The following is a 25035-nucleotide window of genomic DNA, read 5'->3' as shown; positions in this document are numbered from 1 at the left end:
CCTGCGCTCACAATGACAGATTAATTAACACAATCACACGCTGCTGGCCTCGGCTCAACACACAGGTCTGCTGCGGGACAGATAGGTAAATCCTACACATATGGAGAACACGCACCACTTGATGAGGCTTTAATAATAAGTTTATGAGAGGTGGTTGGCGAAGAAGGGGTCGGTCGGGAGGGGGGGGGGGGGTTGTTATACCGATCAAGTCTGTCTGTTCCGATAGTTGAGACAAGGAGGAAGAGAGAAAGTGTTTTCTAATTCGGCAGAGTGGAGATGCTGAGGAGGAATTACCAGTGCCAGATGTTCAGCTGGAGGAACATTGATTAGTCCGGAATTACGAGGCTGCATTATTCATACGGCAGCGATGGTGGTCATGAGGATATTGACGCGCTCAATATGGATGGCGAATATAGTGCCGTGATGGCTGTCGGCGTGAGAGACGACGGCTCTGCCGGATTTAGACCTTTTTTTTTTTTGCCTCCATGAATGCATCTTAGATTAGACGAATCATTTCTTTTCAAAAAAAAGTGACTTTCTTAATATCTTATCGTGGCAGAGATAAAACTTCACTTATAATCTGAGATTAAGAGCAACGAGTCGATTTGAAATCACACTAATGAAGGATGCTGGAGGCCTCTGACCTACATTAGACCAGCTCGGAATATAAGAAGAAAAAAAAAACGTGCCTGACAAACATTAAGTGCTCTGACAGTTATTAATTAGTCCCATTCAATACTGTTAACCTCGAGGTCGAGGAGCGCAGCGTGCTCTGATGATGTCCCTCAAACATGTTTTCGCCTTTTTAAACACGCTTTCTGTCGGATTAAGAAGTGTTTTCCTCCCTAAATCATGCTACTTTACTCATCACTTTCGATTTGCTTAACCATGAAAATAACTTACAATTAGATGCAGCTTCAAGATCTACATTTAAAAAAAAAAAATGTTTTAAATGTGCAACAGGAAAATAGTTCAACACAGTCAGTTCAATCAGTAATACAAGTGTCTAATGTGCAAAAGTAACAACAAAAGTGTAATCTCCACAGTACTTAAGTGTACATTTTTTTATTATCTATTATTATTATCATTATTATTATTATTATTGTCATTTACAGTGTTGTTCTTTGTGCGTGACTATTCTCCTTTAATGATAGGTATGTTGGATATGTATATAATTATATAAAAACTCAATATAATACGCTTAAATACGAATGTGCAACAGTAACAACAAAAGTGTAAACTCATCAGTATTTAAGTGTACGTTTTTATTTTATTCTATTATTATTTATTCTCTTTTATACATATAATTTATGTTTTTATTTATTATTATTGTTATTCTTAGTGTTGTTTTTTATGCATGGTTATTTTTCTTTAATAACAGGTATGCATATAATTATATAAGGAAACTCAATACAACATGTTTCAAATATGAAAATGCAACAGTTAGAGCAAAAGTGTAAACTTTTATGTTTTTTATTCATCCAGTTTTACATTATTCTTTTTTTTCAATTGTTGTTTCTAATACCTGGTGATCCTGCTTTAATGATGGGTATTTTGGATACAGATAAAATTATATAAGAAATCTCAATTAAACCTGTTTAAAATCCAAACGTATAACAGGATATGAGTAATTTAGCTAAGCTAACAACTAGCCACAAGTAGGCAACACAAGCTATTAACAAGACTTTAATAAAACTAAAAAATAAACTTATAGAAATATGTGTAATGGGAAAAAAAGGGGAATAGAAAGATAAAACTACACCAAGTACAAATGCCAAAAAGATTACAAAGTAGGAAGGGAACGTTACAATGGCCTTGACATTATGTTACGTTTTGGGGAGGTGAAGAAGGTGCCACTGTCAGAATGAAAATAGAGGAAAGTCAAATTTGAGCAGGTACTGAGCAATACTATCCTGGTAAGAAAATAAATGCCGTCACTGCTGCTAATGTGGGCTAACTTAAGGTATTTATATGTAGCATGGTCATGCTAACAATGCTAACAAGCACAGAAAGTGAGCATAGTTAGCGTTGAAATCAAAATATATTAAAAGGTGGGTTGGAAATACACAAAATTAAACTATAATTAAGTAAAATGCAAATATCTTACCAGCGTAAGGGCCAGGTTATTAGTTCTGTTTTTTTTCTTGGAAAAACTGGCTTTTAGAAACGACCAATATAAATAATTTAAATGCTAACTTTAGCTAAGTAACTATTCTGAAGGACTTTACAACTATGTTATGATTAGCAACATTTTGGAAGAACTCAAACAGCAATTTATAAATCTTCAAATATGTTTTCTAAAACTAATGAACTTATATTAATATTAACAAAAATATAAATAAATATTGCTACGGAAATAGTAATGCTAACATAAAAAATGTAAACTACAAAAAAAGACTGGAAATAAATAATCGAACTTATACATAACAAAAACAAATGTACAATAATAAAACTAAAATCGGATATTTATATTTAAACAAATATTACTATCGTTGTGTCGTCAGAGAACAGAAACAAATGAAGGGGGAACCAAAAGTAAAAAAGAAACAAAGAAAGATGCATATAGGCTCAGCATCATCTTCACGATGAAACCATCTTTAAGGAGTAGCTGTTGCCGCAGCAACCCAGCATCAGAAAACATTCTGGAGATGATTGAATGCTAAATAGTCCAGAAGAACCCGCAGAAGATCCTGCTCTTGCCAGTTGATATATAATCTCTCTCGACAGTTATCGTCCACAAATGCAAAAAATACATTATATAAAACGATTCCTGCTGAACAGGAAAGACATTAAGAGGTGATTATAGCATTAAATGTGATGAACCGATGCTATTTATTATGTATCTTTTATCCCCCCCAAAAAAAACGACAAGCGTCTGTCTGGTTTGCTTGGAATGATTACCTGTTGGCAGGCTTCCTCTCCGTCTCACTCTACCTCCCTGTCTTTTAATCCTCTTTTTAATTATTATTGCAGATATGAGGCTCAAATTAAGCTCAGAATGCTTGTTTTCCTAGCATGCAGATAAAAAGATTTACCCAGGGACTTCTGAACACCTGCCTTGAAATATTGTTCCACTGTCTCCTGAATGCCATTTGGCTTAATTGACTTGGAAACGTCCCAAATGCGTCATTGACTATGTGGTCTAATTAATATTAATAATATATGCTATTATAAACATCAAAGAACATCTGGTGCCCCTGTTTTCTCTCCTCGCCCGGGCTCGTGTGTTGCCACTCTCACTCGGCTTCACTTTAACTCACATAGCACGAGGTGCGTCCACTTTGATAACGCCGCTGTAAAGCAGGGACAGTTGATGCCTGGGTATAAATCTTAAAAGCGTATTTCCATATGAAATGAATCACTTGCCCGAGCCACAGCTGCTTTCTACCGGATCATTCCATTTATTTATTTGTTTACCCCCCCCCCACAACCCCGCCGCCCCCCCCCGTCCTCATCCTCTTCTTCAGTAAGAGCAGATACTCATATGCATCACTTCATTAGATGTTCCGTAAGGTGACGGAGGCTGGGGTTTGTAATGATGCAGTAATTGGAGTTTTTGGTTGATAAATCTAAGCTCTAAAATTACTCCCCTCACATAATGCGAGCCTCGGCAGTGTAAGTAAATCTTAAACTGATTAAGTTAGCATGAACCAGGCAATCACAAAGATGGCACCCGTCCAAAGCAAGAGGAGGGGGGGGGTTCAGTCTTTGTGCTGTTTTTTTTTTGTTTTTTTTTTAAACTGCTCTCATATACGCAAATGGGTTTAGGAAGACGCTGAAAGATGAGGTCGGATATATGTGTTTTCTGACCGGTAATGTCATCGTAATTTAAGCCACAGAACAATGGAGATGTATCGTCTGGAGGAGACTTCCATTAGGCAGTTTTGTGTTTGGTCTGTTACTGGAGACGAGGGTGTGGCACTGTTGAGGACTCTTTCCCGCTCTTAGACACCCACGCGCGTCGCCGCGCACGCCTAATGTATGCAGATATTAAATCAAATAACACACTCTCGCGTTTACGGCGTCCGTATATATACGCGTGTGTGTGTGTGTGTGTGTGTGTACATTTGCCATTTCAGTTTTTTTTTTTTCCAATTTCATTAAGTTCAGCTCTATTTAATTAACGTGTGGGTGTTATTTTACGCTTTCGTGAATTTGAAATATTAAAAAAAAACAACAGCCATCCTTATACCATTCGCTGCACAGATGCGTTCCAACCCGCCCTCTGTCCAAGTTGGAAACAAAGTAAAGTAACAAGTACAGATCATTAGATTCAGATTTACCTCGGGGAATTACCTCAGGGTCACATCTCGAGGTGTATGAAATTGATATTTCTCTGGCGAGGATGAATCACTGTTGTAACTCAGATATTAGTCCATTAAAGAAGAACAATAAGGCATCAATATGCATAGAATTAAATTAATGGTGGTGGGTTTATCTCCTGATCCCAGACGCATCCCTAAAAGACACAGTATAATGTATGACCTGACCTTCAAATGCCAGGAGAGTGTTGGGCAATAAACTGCCAATATTTGTGGCTTAATGGCATTGGATGACTTTTACTGTAATTGGAATGGCAGCGAAACAGCTGGGCTGTTTAAAGATGGTGCAAGGCGTGGATCCCAGACACTCTCTAACTCACATGGTCACAGGGAATGTTCTGCTGGTTCTCTGATGTATCACCGGGTAAACAGAAAGCAAAAGTGTCTGTGGCGTTGGAAGTATTGGAAGTCGTTTAAGGTACAGAGCTCGGTAAAGGGGGGGAGGGCAGTACAGTTCTTCTTCTTATCCAGATTAAGTCTAATTCTCTGGTCATTTAACACATTTTTCCTCGTGACCTTTCAAACTCTCTTTAGCGAGACCTGAATGAAGGTTACCAGATCATCCGAGGCCAGAGAAAATTCCTTCCTCTATGGGTCCGTCCTATTTCTCCACCATTTTTTGGTGGCTTCCAAATTAAATTTGAAAAACTTAGCAAGTAGTCTTGGATTGATGACTGAGCTTCATTTCAATTCTTTCTATGATCTTATTGTGTCCCTAATGACCCAGACTTAATCACCCTAATGGCAGAGATGTCAACACTGTCCTGATAAGCTATTGGCTTCTTTAAGCCTTATTTGCTCCTACCCCGAAGGTTCAGCGTGGACTTTGTCCGATGGTTCCATGAGAATTCCGGGACTTCCTCTACCATTTACCTTGAGATGTTTAAAGCAGAGGTTTGCACCTGGTTTTACTTTAGACTGGTTCTCTCATTCTGTTGCAACATGAGTAGAAACTCAATGCAATCAAACAACTTCAACCAACTTCCTATACAAACAATCTCCCAATCCTTTTCCAAGGTGCCACGCCCGTAAATTACAAAGTGCCACAATGCCTAAGCGAGACTCCTAATGCCTAGATGATTAGAAAACTCCACTTCTTGCCACTTATGATGCTTCCCCCAAACAAGCACTAAATTGGTCGGACTACCAAGCCACCGATACCCCTAGTCCAGGACAAAATCTACCTCTCCGGGTGGACTAATTTCGGGAGCCAAAAGAAAGTATTACCTTGATCTTTAGGCAGTAGAGTTTAAATCAAAATACATATGAGGCTAAACCACTGGTACCCGAGTAGTAAAATCTAATTCTTTAGATAGACTCATGTGTTTACGTGGTTCATTTTCAACAAATCACATTTTCTCTTTTATATTAACACTTTTCCCCAAAGCTACTTGCAACAACAACTCGGCGCCGAAATCTCATCGGCAGCTGGGGTTGATCAACTTTTTGGGCCACAAGCCAAGCAGTCGACATTGTTACCTTAGATAGAGACACTTGTGTTGGGGCCCTTCTTAACCTTTAGAGAAGACGAAGCTTAACCACGTTCCTTTGCCAAAGAAAGAGACTTGAGATAAAGCTCCTACTTCTTTTTGTTTAAAATGTCCTTCCTTCCTGGGTCCTTTCCTATCTCCTGCCATCCCTCGAATACTGTGATCTGCCAAAAAAAGTTAATAAAACCCGTGATTCTCTAGTTTATCATGTGGCTTTGGGGGTATAATCCTAAAATAAAGGTGACGACTCCATTGACGAACGGATGTTTTCTTTGTTAAGCTATAGTGGTATCCTAAAGAAACTCTAAGACTATGTGTAGCAGAACTGGACAGTTTGGTTTGGACCTTTCCTGTTTCCCAGCAGCCCAACCTAGTCCCATGTAAGGACTGTAAACCTTGGTTTGGGAGCTCACTCCCTTACTTAAAGATAGCCATTCGTCCTGCCTTTAAGGGAAGTTTGGCATTCCCAGATGAAGCTGTTACCCTCGCGACCTGCCATCGGTTAGGGGGTTAAAATGAACGATGAGTTGGGGATTGCGTGCGGGATCTTGCCACCAGATGGATGCTTATCTCTTTTAGCAATGAACTGAAAACTGCTCTTTGTCACTCCCCACAATAATAACTATGCACTTCCTCCTTTCAGAATGATCTTCCTGACACCCCCCATTTTTCAAGATCCTAGCTAAAATAGAGCCACTACATGGAGTGGTTAATCACTTTGGTCTTTTTTGACTGGGGAACCCACTTACTGGTGTTGATGGAATGAGGTTCTCGTGTGCGACATCTGCTGTGTTCTAGTTGCGGCTTCACTGTTTATTATTTCTGGAAGAATCTTGTTTGCTGTTAACATCTTTGGGTGTATTTATTGCACATGGAGACGTCCATACTGTAAAATGATGGATCACTGGAGCTGAAAGCTGATTACAAGCTTGATTTACTGCAGGGCAGCGCTTAAATCATTCAACTCAGCCTGGTGTGGGATTGCTACATTTGTCAAGTCGAGAACCATTGTTGGTACAGGCTCTGCTTCCCCACCAGCCCTCCAGGGTTCATCACGTTTCCTCTCTCACTGTCGCCACCAGGTGATCGAGTCTACAAGGGTCCACCTGCGACCGACCACCCCACGCAGGGATCCTCCCTCGGCTTCCATCTGGATCGCTTCTCCCAGATCTCCCATTGGGACCAGTCTCCTTCCCCACTGCAGCCCAGCAGCAGCAGCAGCAGCAGCTCCAGCCCCAAAGTCAGACCCCGGTCCAGAGAGGACTGGAGTCCGGCTAAAGGTCACTTCCTCTCTCTGGAGAACAGCAATGACAACGTTGCGCTGGTGAACAAACAGTCGGACAAAGACAGAGATCCAGCCGTTGACGTTTTCACGCCAACGAAGAAGTCCCAGTTTGAGCCTCTGGACCTGTCAGTCAAACCAGAGTCTCACCTGGCGCAAATGTCTGGCATGTTAAGTCACGACCTGCCCTCCTCCAGTTACATCCAAGCCGAATACCAGCCTGGCATTCCGGCGCAGAAGACAACCGAGGGCTCGGAGAGCGGGGGTGAAGATCAACCCATATGGAAGCTCCAGAGAAGCCATCGTGACGAGGAAATGGGAAAAGCCAACTTTGATTTCCCGGCTGAGAGAGATGGCATTTTGGGGCATTGGAGCAGACCCTCATCCGACCCCACCATGGACAGCCTGACCCCGGAGATGACCCTCCAGCAGAGGGGTGGCATGCTGGCCGTCCTCAAAGGCCAGCAGAACTGCACGGCTCTGAGAGCTACACTGAACGGTGGAAGCCTGGAGAAAGATGGTGCGACAGGTGAGTTTCATATGTTCTAACACTCGATGAATCTGTCAGCTGAGCTGTTTGTTCATTTACAGAGGAATACTGCCATCTACTGGACGTAGACGAGCACCTCACGCGGGATCAACAACATAAGTAATAAAGAAAATCGAAAACATACAAACAAAAAACAAAACAGTAAGTTCTTTATTGATTTATAAACATTATAATAACAAAAATAGGAAAATAAATTCGAAAAAAAAACAACAACTTCATGATTAACAAATATAGTTAAAGTACTCCCGTGAAAATACAAATAAAACATAATTAATAATTTACGAATTAAACATTTCTTAAAAGAAATATAACCATAACTTAACAATGTATAATTGATAAAAGTAAAAAAAACGTCATATAAATGTGGATTCAGTGTTTTTCACATCAACATATATAAATAAATGATAAAATTATATAATATGATACAATTCACGTTATTATAATGTTATAAATCAAGTTTTAGGAAAATAAATGTTATAAATGATGCAATATTAACAGAAACTTTGATTATTTATATTTAAAAATGTAGAATTGTGTCACTAATAAAATAATATTGTTAATATAAATATATTACAAAGATGATCACTTTGTTACACTAAAAAAAATGAGAGAAAGTGAAAAAAACAAACAATTATCATGCTAAAAATCGCACATTACTTAAAAGATAAATCTGTTTTGGGCAGAAATTTGATGGAATATGGAACATTTTCAGAGTCTGATGTTGCCACCGAGTCCTACAGCAAAAGTTTTTATAATAATATACAACAAAAGTGCAATTTAATCCACAATCATTGCACCTAAATCCGTCGTCGTCGCCTCCAAACACATGTCAGGAGTGACAGACGTGCGTCTTATTAGCGCTCATACACTGTACTTCCTCTTCAGGAGTTTATCTTTGATCTGCACGAGCAGGTGAAGCGGACACAGGTGTGTGCGGCTGATTACTCCGACACTTTAAGACACAATATAATCTCTTGCCCGGCGCGATACGTTACCCGTCGCCGGGGCGAGTGCAGGCCAGTGATGGAGAGGCTTAAGCTCTGTCTCTGCGGCGAGATGCTCGCTGAGTGCAGATTTAATAATGCCGTCTCTCAGGAGAGGGAATCCAACAGCTGGGCTCTTTGATATGCACGTATTACGAGTGCAACATGATACACCTTCCCTCTGATCCCCCCCCTGCACCCCCCAACCAATCTTTTTATTCGGAAACTCAATATGTTCTCCAGAAAGACAGGGAAGTGTCTGTCAACTCCATTAGGGATTAACATCTGTTCCCCCTTTTTCTGTATCATTCCAGCAGCAAGTTTTCCATGTGACTGTGCAGATGGTTATTGTGATTTCTTTCTTCTTTTTTTTCTTTTTTTTAAATTGCATCGATGGAAGGAGGTGACAGACGTGATGGAGCATCATGGAGGCAGATCATTCTGGTTGAATCTGGCTAATCTCTGTCTGTGTGGTTGAACTTAAGAACACTGGAGGTTGAATTTAATATTAAATCCTGATCAATTGTGGCGCGAAAAAGACTGTTAAATATTGGATTTACTGAAATTAATTAAAGAATAATGTCGTTTCTTGAACTGCTGCGGTGCTAAATGGGGCTGACATCAAGAGAGGAGGGGGGGGTTTACGGTCAAACCCTATTTTGTATTTGATTTAAAGCACCATTTAAGTATATTTTCACAAACTTCTCTCCGCTAAACCCCCCAGAAAGTCATAAAATGTTTAGCAAAAAATACCAATTAAAACAGGAAGAAAATTTTCAAATATAAACTATAGAAATGTTGAATTAAGATTCAAATATCACCCTTTATTTTAATTTAAAAAAAAAATATTTAAAAATTATTTAATTCGCTGAAAAAAAACAGAAATAATTAAACTTAAAATATACATTTTAAGGCTAAAAATCATGTTTTATTTCTTGGCTTTAGGAAATAATTACCAAACTTTTATAATCATCTGCTTACATCACATTTTAGTATTTATAAACTTAAATATATATGACTTAAAAAACAATTTAATTATATTTTCACAAACTATTCTCCACTAAACCATCCAACAAGTCATGAATGCTGACAATATATTTTGCGAAAAATAGCAATGAAAAACATTGTTATTGGAAACAAAATGTTAAAATTTAAAATCTAATTTTCTAGTTTGTGTTGAATAATAATATCAACATTTGTTTCAAATCACTGACAAAATCAGTGGTCATGAAACTAAAAATGTATATTTTTAGGCTGAAAAACAGGTTTTTATTTCTCCAGTAAGCAATTACCAAACTTGTATAATAACCTGCTTACATTAAATGTTTTTATTTATTTACATAAATATATTTGACTTGAAGCACCATTTAAGTCCAGGAAGTCAATTAAAAGTCATAAATGTTGACAAAATATTTTGGAAAAAATACAGATGAAAAAATTGTTGTTGCAAAAAGGCTTAAAATGGTCAAATGTGAAACAACATTTCTATTTAATATCTTATATTACTGAAACAGAGATTATCAATTTATATCATTTTATTCATACCTTTGGTAATCACCAAAAAGTTTATATCATCAGCTTAAATGACAAATTTTGTATTTATAAACCAAAATATTTGACCTGAAGCACCATTTAATTATATTTTCACAATAATCTTACCGGCCACCAAAAAACATTCCAAATAATCAATTACAAATCATAAATGTTGAGAGAAGTTATAATATTGTTTTATGTGCAAAGATTAGCTTATATCACAAAGTATACAGGAAACAAAAAATTAACCATTAAATTAAAGTTTCATAAATATAACCTGACGTCACGCTTTAATGAGACAAGGGACCGTAATGATGTAATTAATCAGGAACAAAATTAAATGTATTTTAAGCTAAAATCTTTTTTTATTGTTTCTAGTTTGTCAACAATTGTAGACCTTGTTTCATTTTTGCATCGTGTAACTTTGTAACCTTGTTATGTGTTTCCTGCTTTGTTGAATGACCCAAAAGAGTAAAATTCAACTTCATAGCACTTTAAGTTATTAGTAGTAACTTAAGTTGTTGTTACATTCCTTCATCCCCTCCGTCCTCGGGGGTCTCGTCCCCCCGAGGAAGACGCACTCGCACACGTGTCCGTCACGAGGCCACACAAAGACGGATAGCTGACATTGAGAGTGTGTGGAGTGTCCTCCAGAAGTGAGACCAAGCAGGTGGTCCAGCAGCTCGAGCTGACCAGGTGGCTCTGTCACGGGGGCCCCGTCTCCTGTTGGCCCCCCACCCTCGTCCCCTCCATACTGCCTGACACTTGGAGTGGCACGGTGACATATTGCCGGGCAGTTTGGACATGGAGTGATGTGTTTGTGATGACAGTTCAGGTCGAGTCCGATGTGCCAGCAGCGGTAATTGGCCAGATGGTGACCCCCGGTTGAACCTGTCCGCGTGCTCGTTAGTCTAAGTGTGGCGTCGCCGCTGCGCACTTCTCCTGCTTGACCACTAGATGGACACATTTACCATTCTAAGAAAGGCAGCAGCGACAGAGAAGCTTCTGCTGCCGAAGAGAGGACTAAAAGCTTTTTAAATGGTAACTGCTAAATAAGAAAACATGTTATTAATTTGACTAATTTATACAAAAAAACAAAATGTCCTGGCTCAAAAAAAAGACGATCATGTCAAAAATCAAATATTTTATAATTATAATATTTACCCCTTAAATCCAAGTTTGTTCAAGTCACTGTATTCTTCACTAACGTAACACATTAAAATAAATACATGTTTATTTTTAGGTTTATAAATTGGTATAAAAATAATTACAAAATAAGAACAAAGACATAATAAATACAAAAGTCTACAATAACATTTTGTTTATAAACCATAAATCCGTTTACTTAAAAGATAAAATATATTTATATCAACATGTAAATGCATTGTCAATACTAACAGTAACGATTTTTAAAAACCTTTTTCTTTTTTTTTTTTTTTTACAAAAATATTAATAAAACAGCTCAGAGAGAGTAAAAATAAATGAACTCTTATATTAAAAATAAACAAAAAGGAAAGACCAGAACAATTAAATTTGAAATAAAAATAAATACAATGAAGGAGAAACACTTATGTTTAATATTTTTTAGTATTTCAGAAAAAACTTAAGGAAGTTTAAATAAATGATTAGAATCTTTCAAAATTTAAATATGATTAATAAGTGTTTCAAATAGATGAGCTATACTGTTGAATTATAAAATAAATTCAAATAATAAAGAAAACATCTTATGTATGAGCAACAATTGAAAAGTAATAATAATAATTTAAAATCAATAATAGTTTTAATATATTTTAATATGAAATTTATTTTGATGTGATAATTTATCAACAATCCTTAACCCTTAGATATTTTAGAAAAATATAACAAGGTCCTAAAGAGATAAATAAATATAAAATAAATATAACTAAAATAAGGGAAGTTTTTGTTTAAAGAAAAAAACAACCAAAAGTAAATATTAGAAAATCAATGTTTTACAGTGAAAAAGGGAAACGTCTTGATGTTTTCAAGCATCAAACTATTGTTTTGAACAAACAAAAAAGGCAAAAAATGAGACTAAACAATGGTTCCCTACATCAGGAGTTACAGCAGAAGCCTGAGAACAAGTCAACATAAAGAAAAGGATTAAAAATGAAAGGAGTGGGAGAGAAAGAGAGAGAGAGAAGACACAGATTTGAAAGGTTGAAAGGTTCCAGTCATTATCTCATTGTTTGACCTCAGTGACGGAGAGAAAGATGGAGATAGATGGTGAAAGAGGAGCGCTGGTGTCTCCGCGAGCAGATGTCGTTCGAGGGCAGCGAGAGGGCAACGCCTTTGTGCCGCACTCGTCCTCCGCCAGATAATGAAGGGTGGAGCAAAGGGAAGGATGTGCACTCATCACTCACTGTCCGCGTGACATCACGACTCAGAACGGTGTCATCAGTCACCACTCGGCTCCTGTGGCCCCCGCCGGCCCCCTCGACACTGTCATCATGGTCATTATCTCTGGAGAAACACACACACGCATGCACACACACACACACACACACACACACGGTACTATTTTTTATTTATTTTCAGGTGGAAATATCCTTTTAAAATTGACAAACACAATTTCAAGTTCATCAGTCGTTCACTATCAGCGTCTGCAGGTCTTTGAATTGTTTTTCCCACAATTTTTGTTCTTTTTCCATAAAAATTTGAGCGTTTTAGGATGATTTGAACGGTTATTCAAGCTCAGAAGTGACAGCATCACAAGACGACTACTTGATTCCAAACCTTTATTAAGAAAATAGCTTTATTAATAAAATTGTTTATACTCAGGGTCACATCTAGACTGTGATATAAGTAGATGTTTAACAATCATGAACAGTTACAACCTGTACTACAATTCCCATGATGCATTGCCACAGTTGAGCTATATGAAATAGAGTCAAAAGTTAGTTTATTCCTAACTAGGTAACTCATTTCTGTTCTACACTTTATTTACATTTCATGGAGATTATTTATTATTTATTAAAACTATAACCTAGTTTAGAAAAAACCAACAAATGCATGTAGATTAAGTGAATTTAAATTTAAAGAAAATGTTCTCATCAGCTGAAAAATGTCCTCAATTAATATGCAAATAAATAAAGTTATTGAAAAATAAGTTTATACATGTGGAATCGTTTTCTAAAAAAGAAAAAAAGTTTAATACTGGAGTTGTCTCAGGGTCAAGGTGAACAACAACCACTGCATATGTATTTCTGAAAAGCCAGGGAGGTCGTTCGGGTCACCTTGACCCTGAGATAACACAAGGGTTAAAACTGTTGTTTTTTTTTTCACTTTAAAAAAATGAATCCTAAAAAAAATCAGATGTTATGTTGATGTAAAAATATTAAATGAAAAATCAACACAATTGAACTTGAATATTTAATAATGAAAAAAAAATCCAATCCAGCTTATAGTTACTTTAGAGTAACACAACAACAATTTTTAAAAGTAAAATATAAATATATTCTTTAATCAATATATAAAGAAAAAAAGAGTTGCAGTTAAAATCGCAGCAAAATGAATTATGGAATATGAAGATTAGATATAATAAAATATGAAATAAACATTTGAATAGTCCTCCCCAAGATGATCAAAACCTTGAAAAGTCGGATAATTTTAAGAGGATTTATTTTTTAATTTAAAATGTTTTAATATTTATATATATTTTAAACTTTTTTTTTGCATAGGTACTGTGATTTCATATTGATTTATAAATATCAAATAATTAAAAAAAAGCTATAAATATATATTTCAAAATTTAAAACAAATAAATTAAAAAGAATATGACAATTTCTGACCTTTATTGTCAAGACAAGACTGAAAATAATATTAAATATATAATGCAAAAGAAAATACAAAAATAAACCATAGATTTTTATAGGAAAGCTGACACTAACACAAACAATAAAATAAAGTATCCGTAGAAAACACCTTTAAGGACGTCATGTGATTTTCGAGTGAGTTTGTTTCTAGAACGACAACCAAACGGATAAAACTGTATTTAAAAGTAAGTTTTAATTCTTTAACTTAAATCTGGTGAATTACAAACAAAAGCACGACAACTCTGGTGTAATCGTTCATCTTTCCTACGGACCCTTCCTCTTTCATGCTCCTCCCTCCTGCCGCGCCACAGTGTGCGTCGAGGGTGTGTTGTTGTGAGTCCATGACTCCGGCATCATGTGTTGAGATGGATGGCTCCGAGCTCCACCGCTGTCTCCTCTAATTGTAAAATATTAGTTACATTAGACTCTGGCCTGTGATTAATGGAACTTATTTGGAGGTTGCCCTCTCCTGGACCTCCTCTCTCCTCCAGAGGGAGGGATGAGAGGAATTGGACCCTCGCAAAGATGAAGTGCGGGAGCAGGCGAGGCAGCAGGGGGGAAGACAAGCAGGGCAGCACCTCTCATGTCCACTCCACACCTCCGGGACCAGCATTGTCTGCTTTTGTTACCTATTAACGGACGTTAGAGGCCTTTTGTCCCTCGACTCTTGTGCTGTGTTGCTCAAGAGAACCTGGGAAGAGGCTTCGTTAATTACAGCAACCTCGGATACAAGTTGAATTCAGGATAAACTACAGTTAAACGACGTCAAACAAACTGAGTTGTTTATCACAGACAAGTTATTTTGATTTATTTTGTTAGTAATATGCAGGGTGTTCACCCTCTCATTCTGTTATCCTCTCACTCACGTATTGATCACTTATTCATTTATTCACTCACTTATTGATCACTCATTCATTTATTCACTCACGTATTGATCACTTATTCATTTATTCACTCACTTATTGATCACTTATTCATTTATTCACTCACTTATTGATCACTTATTCATTTATTCACTCACTTATTGATCACTCATTCATTTATTCACTCACTCACGTATTGATCACTCGTTGATTTATCCTCTCACTCACGTATTGATCACTTATTAATTTATTCACTCACTTATTGATCACTCATTCATTTATTCACTCACGTAGTGATCACTTATTCATTTATTCACTCACTTATTGTTCACTCATTCATTTATTCACTCACGTATTGATCACTTATTCATTTATTCACTCACGTATTGATCACTCATTCATTTATTCACTCACTCAGTTATTGATCACTCATTCATTTATTCACTCACGTATTGATCACTTATTCATTTATTCTCTCACTCACATGTAGATCACTCATTCATTTATCCTCTCACTCACGTATTCATCACTTATTCATTTATTGACTCACTTATTGTTCACTCATTCATTTATTCACTCACGTAGTGATCACTTATTCATTTATTCACTCACTTATTTTTCACTCATTCATTTATTCACTCACGTATTGATCACTTATTCATTTATTCACTCACTTATTGATCACTCATTCATTTATTCACTCACTCAGTTATTGATCACTCATTCATTTATTCACTCACGTATTGATCACTTATTCATTTATTCTCTCACTCACATGTAGATCACTCATTCATTTATCCTCTCACTCACGTATTCATCACTTATTCATTTATTCACTCACTTATTGATCACTCATTCATTTATTCACTCACTTATTGATCACTCGTTCATTTATTCACTCACTCACTTATTGTTCACTCATTCATTTATTCACTCACGTATTGATCACTCATTCATTTATTCACTCACTCAGTTATTGATCACTCATTCATTTATTCACTCACGTATTGATCACTTATTCATTTATTCACTCACTTATTGATCACTCATTCATTTATTCACTCATGTATTGATCACTTATTCATTTATTCACTCACTTATTGATCACTCATTCATTTATTCACTCACTCACGTATTGATCACTCGTTGATTTATCCTCTCACTCGCGTATTGATCACTTATTAATTTATTCACCCACTTATTGATCACTCGTTCATTTATTCACTCACTCACTTATAGATCACTCATTCATTTATTCACTCACGTATTGATCACTCATTCATTTATTCACTCACTCACATATTGATCAGTCATTCATTTATTCACTCACTCACGTATTGATCAGTCATTCATTTATTCACTCACTCACATATTGATCACTCATTCATTTTTCAATCACTCACATATACTGTAGATCACTCATTCGATTAGTCAATAACCCCAGTTCTCACTCACTCACTCAGTCACTCATTTATCTACTCAGTCAGTCACTCATTCACTCACTCAGTCACTCACTCACTCACTCACTCACTCAATCATTTATCTACTCAGTCACTCATTTATCTACTCACTCACTCACTCACTCACTCACTCACTCACTTACTCACTCACTCACTCACTCACTCACTCACTCAAACCTATATAAGACAATCACCCATTCATAAATTCACTAGCTAATTTACTAGCTTTTAATTCCATTCATTCAGTTACGGATTTACTTATCCATTCATCATTAATTCACTCATTCATTCATGCATTTATTCTTTCTGTTTGCTCACTTTCACTTGCAATCTTTTGCACTCTCCTTAATAACTCATACACCTGGATCATTCATTTATTCATAAATTATCACAGTAAGATAATAACTAATGTATTTCGGAACCATTCATTAATTCAATGACTCCCTCATTTACTAACTCGTCATTTCACTCATTCACTCACTGACTTGCTTAGCTTTTCCTTTAACGGCTCCGTCACGAATACTTCATTTATTCAATAGTTTATTTATCACTTTACTCCTTCATTCATGCATTCATTTACTCAGTTCACGTACTAGTATCACACTCCTTAATAACACCTGAATCACTCACTCACTCACTCACTCACTCACTCACTCACTCACTCACTCACTCACTCACTCACTCACTCACTCACTCACTCACTCACTCACTCACTCACTCACTCACTCACTCACTCACTCACTCACTCATTTATCTACTCACTCACTCATTTATCTACTCACTCACTCACTCACTCACTCACTCACTCACTCACTCACTCACTCACTCACTCACTCAAACCTATATAAGACAATCACCCATTCATAAATTCACTAGCTAATTTACTAGCTTTTAATTCCATTCATTCAGTTACGGATTTACTTATCCATTCATCATTAATTCACTCATTCATTTATTCTTTCTGTTTGATCACTTTCACTTAATTTTTGCACTCTCCTTAATAACTCATACACCTGGATCATTCATTTATTCATAAATTATCACAGTAAGATAATAACTAATGTATTTCGGAACCATTCTTTAATTCAATTACTCCCTCATTTACTAACTCGTCATTTCACTCATTCACTCACAGACTTGCTTAGCTTTTCCTTTAACGGCTCCGTCACGAATACTTCATTTATTCAATAGTTTATTTATCACTTTACTCCTTCATTCATGCATTCATTTACTCAGTTCACGTACTAGTATCACACTCCTTAATAACACCTCACTCACTCACTCACTCACTCACTCACTCACTCACTCACTCACTCACTCACTCACTCACTCACTCACTCACTCACTCACTCACTCACTCACTCACTCACTCACTCACTCACTCACTCACTCACTCACTCACTCACTCACTCACTCATTTATCTACTCAGTCACTCACTCACTCACTCACTCACTCACTCACTCACTCACTCACTCACTCACTCACTCACTCACTCACTCACTCACTCACTCACTCACTCACTCACTCACTCACTCACTCACTCACTCACTCACTCACTCACTCACTCACTCACTCACTCACTCAAACCTATATAAGACAATCACCCATTCATAAATTCACTAGCTAATTTACTAGCTTTTAATTCCATTCATTCAGTTACGGATTTACTTATCCATTCATCATTAATTCACTCATTCATTCATGCATTTATTCTTTCTGTTTGCTCACTTTCACTTGCAATCTTTTGCACTCTCCTTAATAACTCATACACCTGGATCATTCATTTATTCATAAATTATCACAGTAAGATAATAACTAATGTATTTCGGAACCATTCATTAATTCAATGACTCCCTCATTTACTAACTCGTCATTTCACTCATTCACTCACTGACTTGCTTAGCTTTTCCTTTAACGGCTCCGTCACGAATACTTCATTTATTCAATAGTTTATTTATCACTTTACTCCTTCATTCATGCATTCATTTACTCAGTTCACGTACTAGTATCACACTCCTTAATAACACCTGAATCACTCACTCACTCACTCACTCACTCACTCACTCACTCACTCACTCACTCACTCACTCACTCACTCACTCACTCACTCACTCACTCACTCACTCACTCACTCACTCACTCACTCACTCACTCACTCACTCACTCACTCATTTATCTACTCACTCACTCATTTATCTACTCACTCACTCACTCACTCACTCACTCACTCACTCACTCACTCACTCACTCACTCACTCAAACCTATATAAGACAATCACCCATTCATAAATTCACTAGCTAATTTACTAGCTTTTAATTCCATTCATTCAGTTACGGATTTACTTATCCATTCATCATTAATTCACTCATTCATTTATTCTTTCTGTTTGATCACTTTCACTTAATTTTTGCACTCTCCTTAATAACTCATACACCTGGATCATTCATTTATTCATAAATTATCACAGTAAGATAATAACTAATGTATTTCGGAACCATTCTTTAATTCAATTACTCCCTCATTTACTAACTCGTCATTTCACTCATTCACTCACAGACTTGCTTAGCTTTTCCTTTAACGGCTCCGTCACGAATACTTCATTTATTCAATAGTTTATTTATCACTTTACTCCTTCATTCATGCATTCATTTACTCAGTTCACGTACTAGTATCACACTCCTTAATAACACCTCACTCACTCACTCACTCACTCACTCACTCACTCACTCACTCACTCACTCACTCACTCACTCACTCACTCACTCACTCACTCACTCACTCACTCACTCACTCACTCACTCACTCACTCACTCACTCACTCACTCACTCACTCACTCACTCATTTATCTACTCAGTCACTCACTCACTCACTCACTCACTCACTCACTCACTCACTCACTCACTCACTCACTCACTCACTCACTCACTCACTCACTCACTCACTCACTCACTCACTCACTCACTCACTCACTCACTCACTCACTCACTCACTCACTCACTCACTCACTCACTCACTCAAACCTATATAAGACAATCACCCATTCATAAATTCACTAGCTAATTTACTAGCTTTTAATTCCATTCATTCAGTTACGGATTTACTTATCCATTCATCATTAATTCACTCATTCATTCATGCATTTATTCTTTCTGTTTGCTCACTTTCACTTAATTTTTGCACTCCTTAATAACTGATACACCTGGATCATTCATTTATTCATAAATTATCACAGTAAGATAATAACTAATGTATTTCGGAACCATTCATTAATTCAATGACTCCCTCATTTACTAACTCGTCATTTCACTCATTCACTCACTGACTTGCTTAGCTTTTCCTTGAACGGCTCCGTCACGAATACTTCATTTATTCAATCGTTTATTTATCACTTTACTCCTTCATTCATGCATTCATTTACTCAGTTCACGTACTAGTATCACACTCCTTAATAATACCTGAATCACTCACTCATTCACTCACTCACTAGACAGTCTGTTATCAGGTCTCATCTGCGTGACATTGTGTGTGTGTGTGTGTGTGTGTGTGTGTGTGTGTGTGTGTCCTCTGCAGCCATCAGGTTATTACACACCAGCAGATGGAGCATTACCTTTTATTGCTCTCACCGTCTGTGAGCTTTTCCCACTTTCCCCCCAAAAAACACCTTTTTTATGTAGATGTGAGAGCAGCTATCGAGCGTCGCGCCGCAGCTGTCGCAGCCTCGGCGAGCGGCGTGATGGAGAGGACGAGGCGAGAGAGGGGTGACGAGGCTCAGACAACGCTCACATTTTGGGAAGTGATGTCAGATGACATCAGCACATAATGGTTTACTGTAACCATGAATCACGGGGAAAACAGGTTGAAGAGTTCGGGAGAAGGGAAGAGTCATTATGGGAGATCTCAGGAATAGAACAAGGACACCGGGGTGTCAGGGGTGCACGGCGACATGAATCACACAACCGTGGTTCTTTTCTTCTTCTAATCTGCTGCTACTGATCCGTCTTTAGCTGGGAAAACGTTCCCGAAAGAAAAAAAAAAGTATTTTTGTTGTTTGTCAGAGTGTGCTGCGTCACTCTCTCCCAGAGAAGGAGACAGGAAGTTTGGGCATTCCTCGTCTCTCAGCTGCAGACGTCTGTCATTCCTCAACTCAACACTTGTGTGTCCGTGTGTGTGTGTTTGTCCGCACGTGTGTGTTGGGAGTTGTGAGCAGGAAATGGGCTGCAAAGAATTAGAAACCGTTCGTCCGTGAAGTGTTTTCGGCAGCGTTTCGGGAGGAAATAGAAGGTTTCACAGCGTGATCACAGAATGTTCATTCCTTAACAGTGTTCGGATAATTGTTGTTTGAGATGAAGAAATGTAACTCAACATTTATTTTTTAGAGAAAAAAATACAAAGAAGAAACAGTGAAAATGAAAAATTTTTTGGATAAGACTTGTTTTGGGGAGGTAGAAAAAACAATATAATGCTGGAGGTGATGATGTTTAAAACACTTTGTCACACTTTATATCCTTTAAATAATGTGTTTTAATTAATTACAGGTAATATTAAGTGTTACATTTGTGACTAATTGTAGTGTTATCATGTAATGGTGTTTCAAATAATGTCAATTATTTTCTTTTAAAGATTAATTATAAATATATTTAGCTTTTAATACATTTAATGTTCCCTCTTGCATTATGATGTTTTGACTAGAGATGTGTATTGATTCTGTGGATATGATACGTATCACTTATAAATATCTGGTAAAATATCATGATACTGCAACAACAACCAAATATCTAGACACAATGAAAACAATGGCGATGACAGGGAAATACAAGCATTTGCAGACTATTTTTCAGGATAAACTAATAAAATAAAAATCGTAATTATGCCGTGAATACTTGCATATTAATTATTATATCAATACGTCCCCGAAAATAAAAACATTGCGATTTTCAAGTATAACGATATTTTCTTACTCCTCAAGTGACCCCCTCCCGACCCCCCTGGTATTAGGATTATGTTTTTGTTGATTGTTTTATCTATTTCTTATAATTCCTGACTGTTTAATCACATTACAAACACTTTTCTTTGATGGATTAGTTGAACAGGGAAGTTGAATTTTGACCTGTAGGGACACTCAGGTTCTTCTTCGGTTTATATATTTATATTTTAGCTATAACTTATTCAATAAAATGAAAACTTTAAGGCTAAAAATTACCAAACACTATTATATTATACACAATTATATTCCTGTGAGCTAGTAAAATGTATTTTCATTGAACCAAAAAGGCGGTAATTTACGTACATCTTCCGATACTAAAACTCCTTATTATTGCTGCACATGTATTTAATATATATATATAAATATATATAAACATTTTGCCATTTGGAACATGTAATGGAAGATAGTAATGAGAACAGTATCCGTGAGCTCGCACTGTCGGCTCCTTCTGCAACACAGAGAGTGACGAATCTTTGAATGATTGTTAGATATAAAGAAAATTCGGAACATCCTCAAAATATAATCATGTTTTTTTAACCCATCATTAACATTTTGACAAAGTTATACTCAAATCAATTCGTCCTTTTTCAAATTATTGCCTACACTGGCAATGGAAACCATGTCAACTAATAGATTGAAATGATAGATATTATGAAAGACGCAGAAGAATAAAGGAAAACTGACTGAACAAAAATTATCTAATTTACGTACTTGTTTACACTGAAAAAAGTCAATATTTCCAACCTCCATACACTTTGAATTAACTCCCTGGTTCCTCTCTCTTGCAGTACACAAGCCCTTCCAGTGCAAGTACTGCCCCTACAGCGCCTCCCAGAAGGGCAACCTGAAGACCCACGTCATCTGCGTCCACCGCAAGCCCTTCGACAACAGCCTGTACCCCGACCGCCGCCTGCGCCGCGCCCACGCGCCGCCGCGACCACCCAAACTGCCTCGCGGCGTCACGGACGACAGCGGCGCTCCTGGGGGGGATCAGAACGGCATGACCTCGCTCACTTGATGTTGTCATGGCAACAGGCAGATATGGACAAGTTATGATTAGGGATTAGGATTTAAAAAAAAAAAAAAAAAAAAAAAAAGAAATAATAATGTACATTCCGGTATACCTTTGAACGACCACAGTGTGTATTTATCTGTAGCGGCGACGCCGCGCGTTCTAATAAAGTCCATCGTGATGTGAAAGTGTGGCGAGGGGTGTTCATTTTGTCAAAAGTGTCCAAACAATTTAGTGGTGTTTACACGCATCTATTACTTCAACGCTGCTAGAGAGAGTGTCCCCTCCCACTTCGCCTCCAGCGCTAGCTCTCTCACCCAGTAAATATCCCGTGTTACATCCATTTTTTTTTTATTTTTTTTTTGTAAATATCGCTCGATTTCCCTTCCAGTCCAGAAGTCTTGTCTATCTGTCAGTACGCGGTGCCAGATGTTCGGGCTTTAATCGCGGCAGATGTAATGAAGTAGAATGTTGCACATCGGAGATTCCATTTGTTCTGGATTCCACTCCAGGGAGAAAGCCTCGCTCACATATAATTATTGCCCATTAACTCCTGTGCTTCATGCCCCGATGCTGGAACAATGCTCAATTAAAGAGAATACAAGGAAACAGAAAAAAAGCTGCGTTGATTCATTTTTTTTGGGAATATTTTCCTCGGAATCAAAAAGTGCTTTTTTTTTTTTTTTTGGGTTGCGAGAGCGACATTTAGCTGCTGTCACGTATGCTAATCTCAGTATGATCCCGCCGCTCCCGTGCCAACAGTCTGCCTGAGATCACCTTGGGCATCTGTGCGCCTGTTTCCCGGTCGCCGCGGTGACGTGACTTTGACTGACAGTCGTCCTGACAACTCCATTCAAGCGCCACCTGCTAGCTGTCAATCAGGGCGGCCATCCCGGGGCTATTGACGGAGCTGTCAGCCCTGTGTGAGATGTGTCTGTCAAACGCCGACCACTCTGTCACTCCTTCCTCTTCCCCCCCCTGCTGCTCGTGGTCGCTCGGACATTTGTTTACTGTCCTCCTTCCTCGCGTCGCCTCCGTCTACCGAGAATCCCCCAGAATCCCCCGGTCCAATCCCCTAGATCTTAGGGTTCACATTTGTCATCTTCAGAGCCGTGTGTCGTACCCCTAAACCACTTGTATGTTGTCCTGCAGCTCAGTCATCCTTCTTCTCCAGCACCTGACAGGTGCCTCCAGCTGACTGGCTAATCGGAGGACTGTCATAGATGTCAATACTTCCTTCAGAGCCGGACCAGCGTGTCCAAGGGCGAAGAGTTTTTTGAGGAAGTGTTTTCGCAAAAAAGTTTCTACAGTGAAGTGTCACTTCAACAACCCCTCCAGATATAGATCCTCCCCGAGGCTTCGTCCCTCAAAGCTCCTCATTAAGAGCGTGTCCCCTCAGGCCAGACTCTTTTAATGAATGTAAATGAAGTTTGTTGGGATCTCGTAAGGATGATGAAGCTTTTGGTTTCACGTGTCATCAACCAGTGTTGGGTGCTATTTCGTGCGCATTGGGTTTTGTTGACGGGAATTTCGTGGACCTGCTTGGTAGAGGCGACGACGATGTTTGGGACAACAGGATTCAGGACAAGGCAAGACTTTGGTCCACTTGTTTGATTAGATCAAAGAAAATAACAGAACTCAATGGCTTTGACGGACTGCAAGGTATCGTGTGTCTATCCTGTCCATCATACATCTGTTATTACCATCACACAGGAGCCATGATAGAAAAGTAAACCCCACCCAAAGATTCCGGATTTTAACTTAGTTTTAACTACAGTAGAGCGTAAAATACAAATACATTGTAGGATTTGAATGTCAATTTTTAGTCCAACAGGTCTGATGGAATTCCCAAATCACCGTCAGACGTCTTGATAAAAGGTATTTTAGTTAAAGTGATAGTTCAACCAAATTTCACTCATTTTCTACTCACCCTCATGTCGACTAAGGGTTGGGATTATTTTCTGTAATCTGTTCCTTCTCAGAGTAATACACACATTTTTGTGTTTATTTTAATGTAACGACTGGAGCTCAGTTGTTTTCGTCTTCATCTTCGTCCAAATAGACACTTAAAAACATCTAAATAGCTCTAAAAAGGAACAGATTACTGTGAAAATAATCCCTTAGTCGACATGAGAGTCAGTAGAAAATGGGTGAAATTTGAATTTTGGGTGAACTATCGCTTTAACCTTTGGAACAGGTAAAGGTTCCATACGATTTAAGATTTAAAACCTGGTGACCCCCCACTGAGAGGTGCTAATTTATCTATAAAAGTGTGATCAGTGATGTGTTGTTGAGGCTTCATGAAACAGCTGTGTAGTTAAGACACTGTATCGTGATACAGTGTCCTCATTTTGAAAGGCCACTAGATGGCACTCTACGTTTGAAAATGAGAGCAGATTTCATTGAATTAATAAATTAAGAGACAAATATTATAAAGCAAAGTGCACCATCTAGTGGCCCATTAGAATTAAATACTATTAGATGTTTCACTATAGAGCAATTTCATGAGGCCTCATCAATCCATCACTACATTGACTGATTCTAGGTGACCCTAAAAGAGATCTTAACACATGTCGTCAGGTATAAAAATGAACTAAAGGGTATTTCGAAGCACGTCTAAACTAGATCATCTCCAATACATGTTGAAACTACTGAGATTTAAGAGTCTGTTTTCTTGCCAGTGCAGATCTTATTTGTCCACCATGAATCTGTAAACTTTC

The 25035-nt window shown here is 37.7% G+C and overlaps 1 protein-coding gene across 3 annotated transcripts in view; it reads left to right on the top strand.

Annotated features, from left to right (window-relative positions):
* The window catches only part of LOC148073944 (zinc finger protein 536-like), a 50544-nt gene extending 28041 nt beyond the window's left edge, over positions 1 to 22503 (top strand). For 2 of the 3 annotated variants that reach the window (XM_087798130.1, XM_087798129.1), the window contains 2 exons: positions 6895 to 7623; positions 22092 to 22503. In XM_087798130.1, the coding sequence (XP_087654256.1) occupies positions 6895 to 7623; positions 22092 to 22321 (959 nt within the window). In that variant the 3' untranslated portion in view covers positions 22322 to 22503. Of the gene's footprint in view, positions 1 to 6894; positions 7624 to 7685; positions 7786 to 22091 lie in introns of all 3 variants that reach the window. The other variant, XM_087798131.1, reaches the window with a different exon arrangement.
* Positions 22504 to 25035: the final 2532 nt, after the last annotated feature.

This window comes from Callionymus lyra, chromosome 8, assembly GCF_982586985.1.
Source record: "Callionymus lyra chromosome 8, fCalLyr1.hap1.1, whole genome shotgun sequence".
NCBI lineage: Eukaryota > Metazoa > Chordata > Actinopteri > Syngnathiformes > Callionymidae > Callionymus > Callionymus lyra.
The sequence above is the reverse complement of the archived record's forward strand: the minus strand, read 5'-3'. Positions and strand labels throughout refer to the sequence as shown.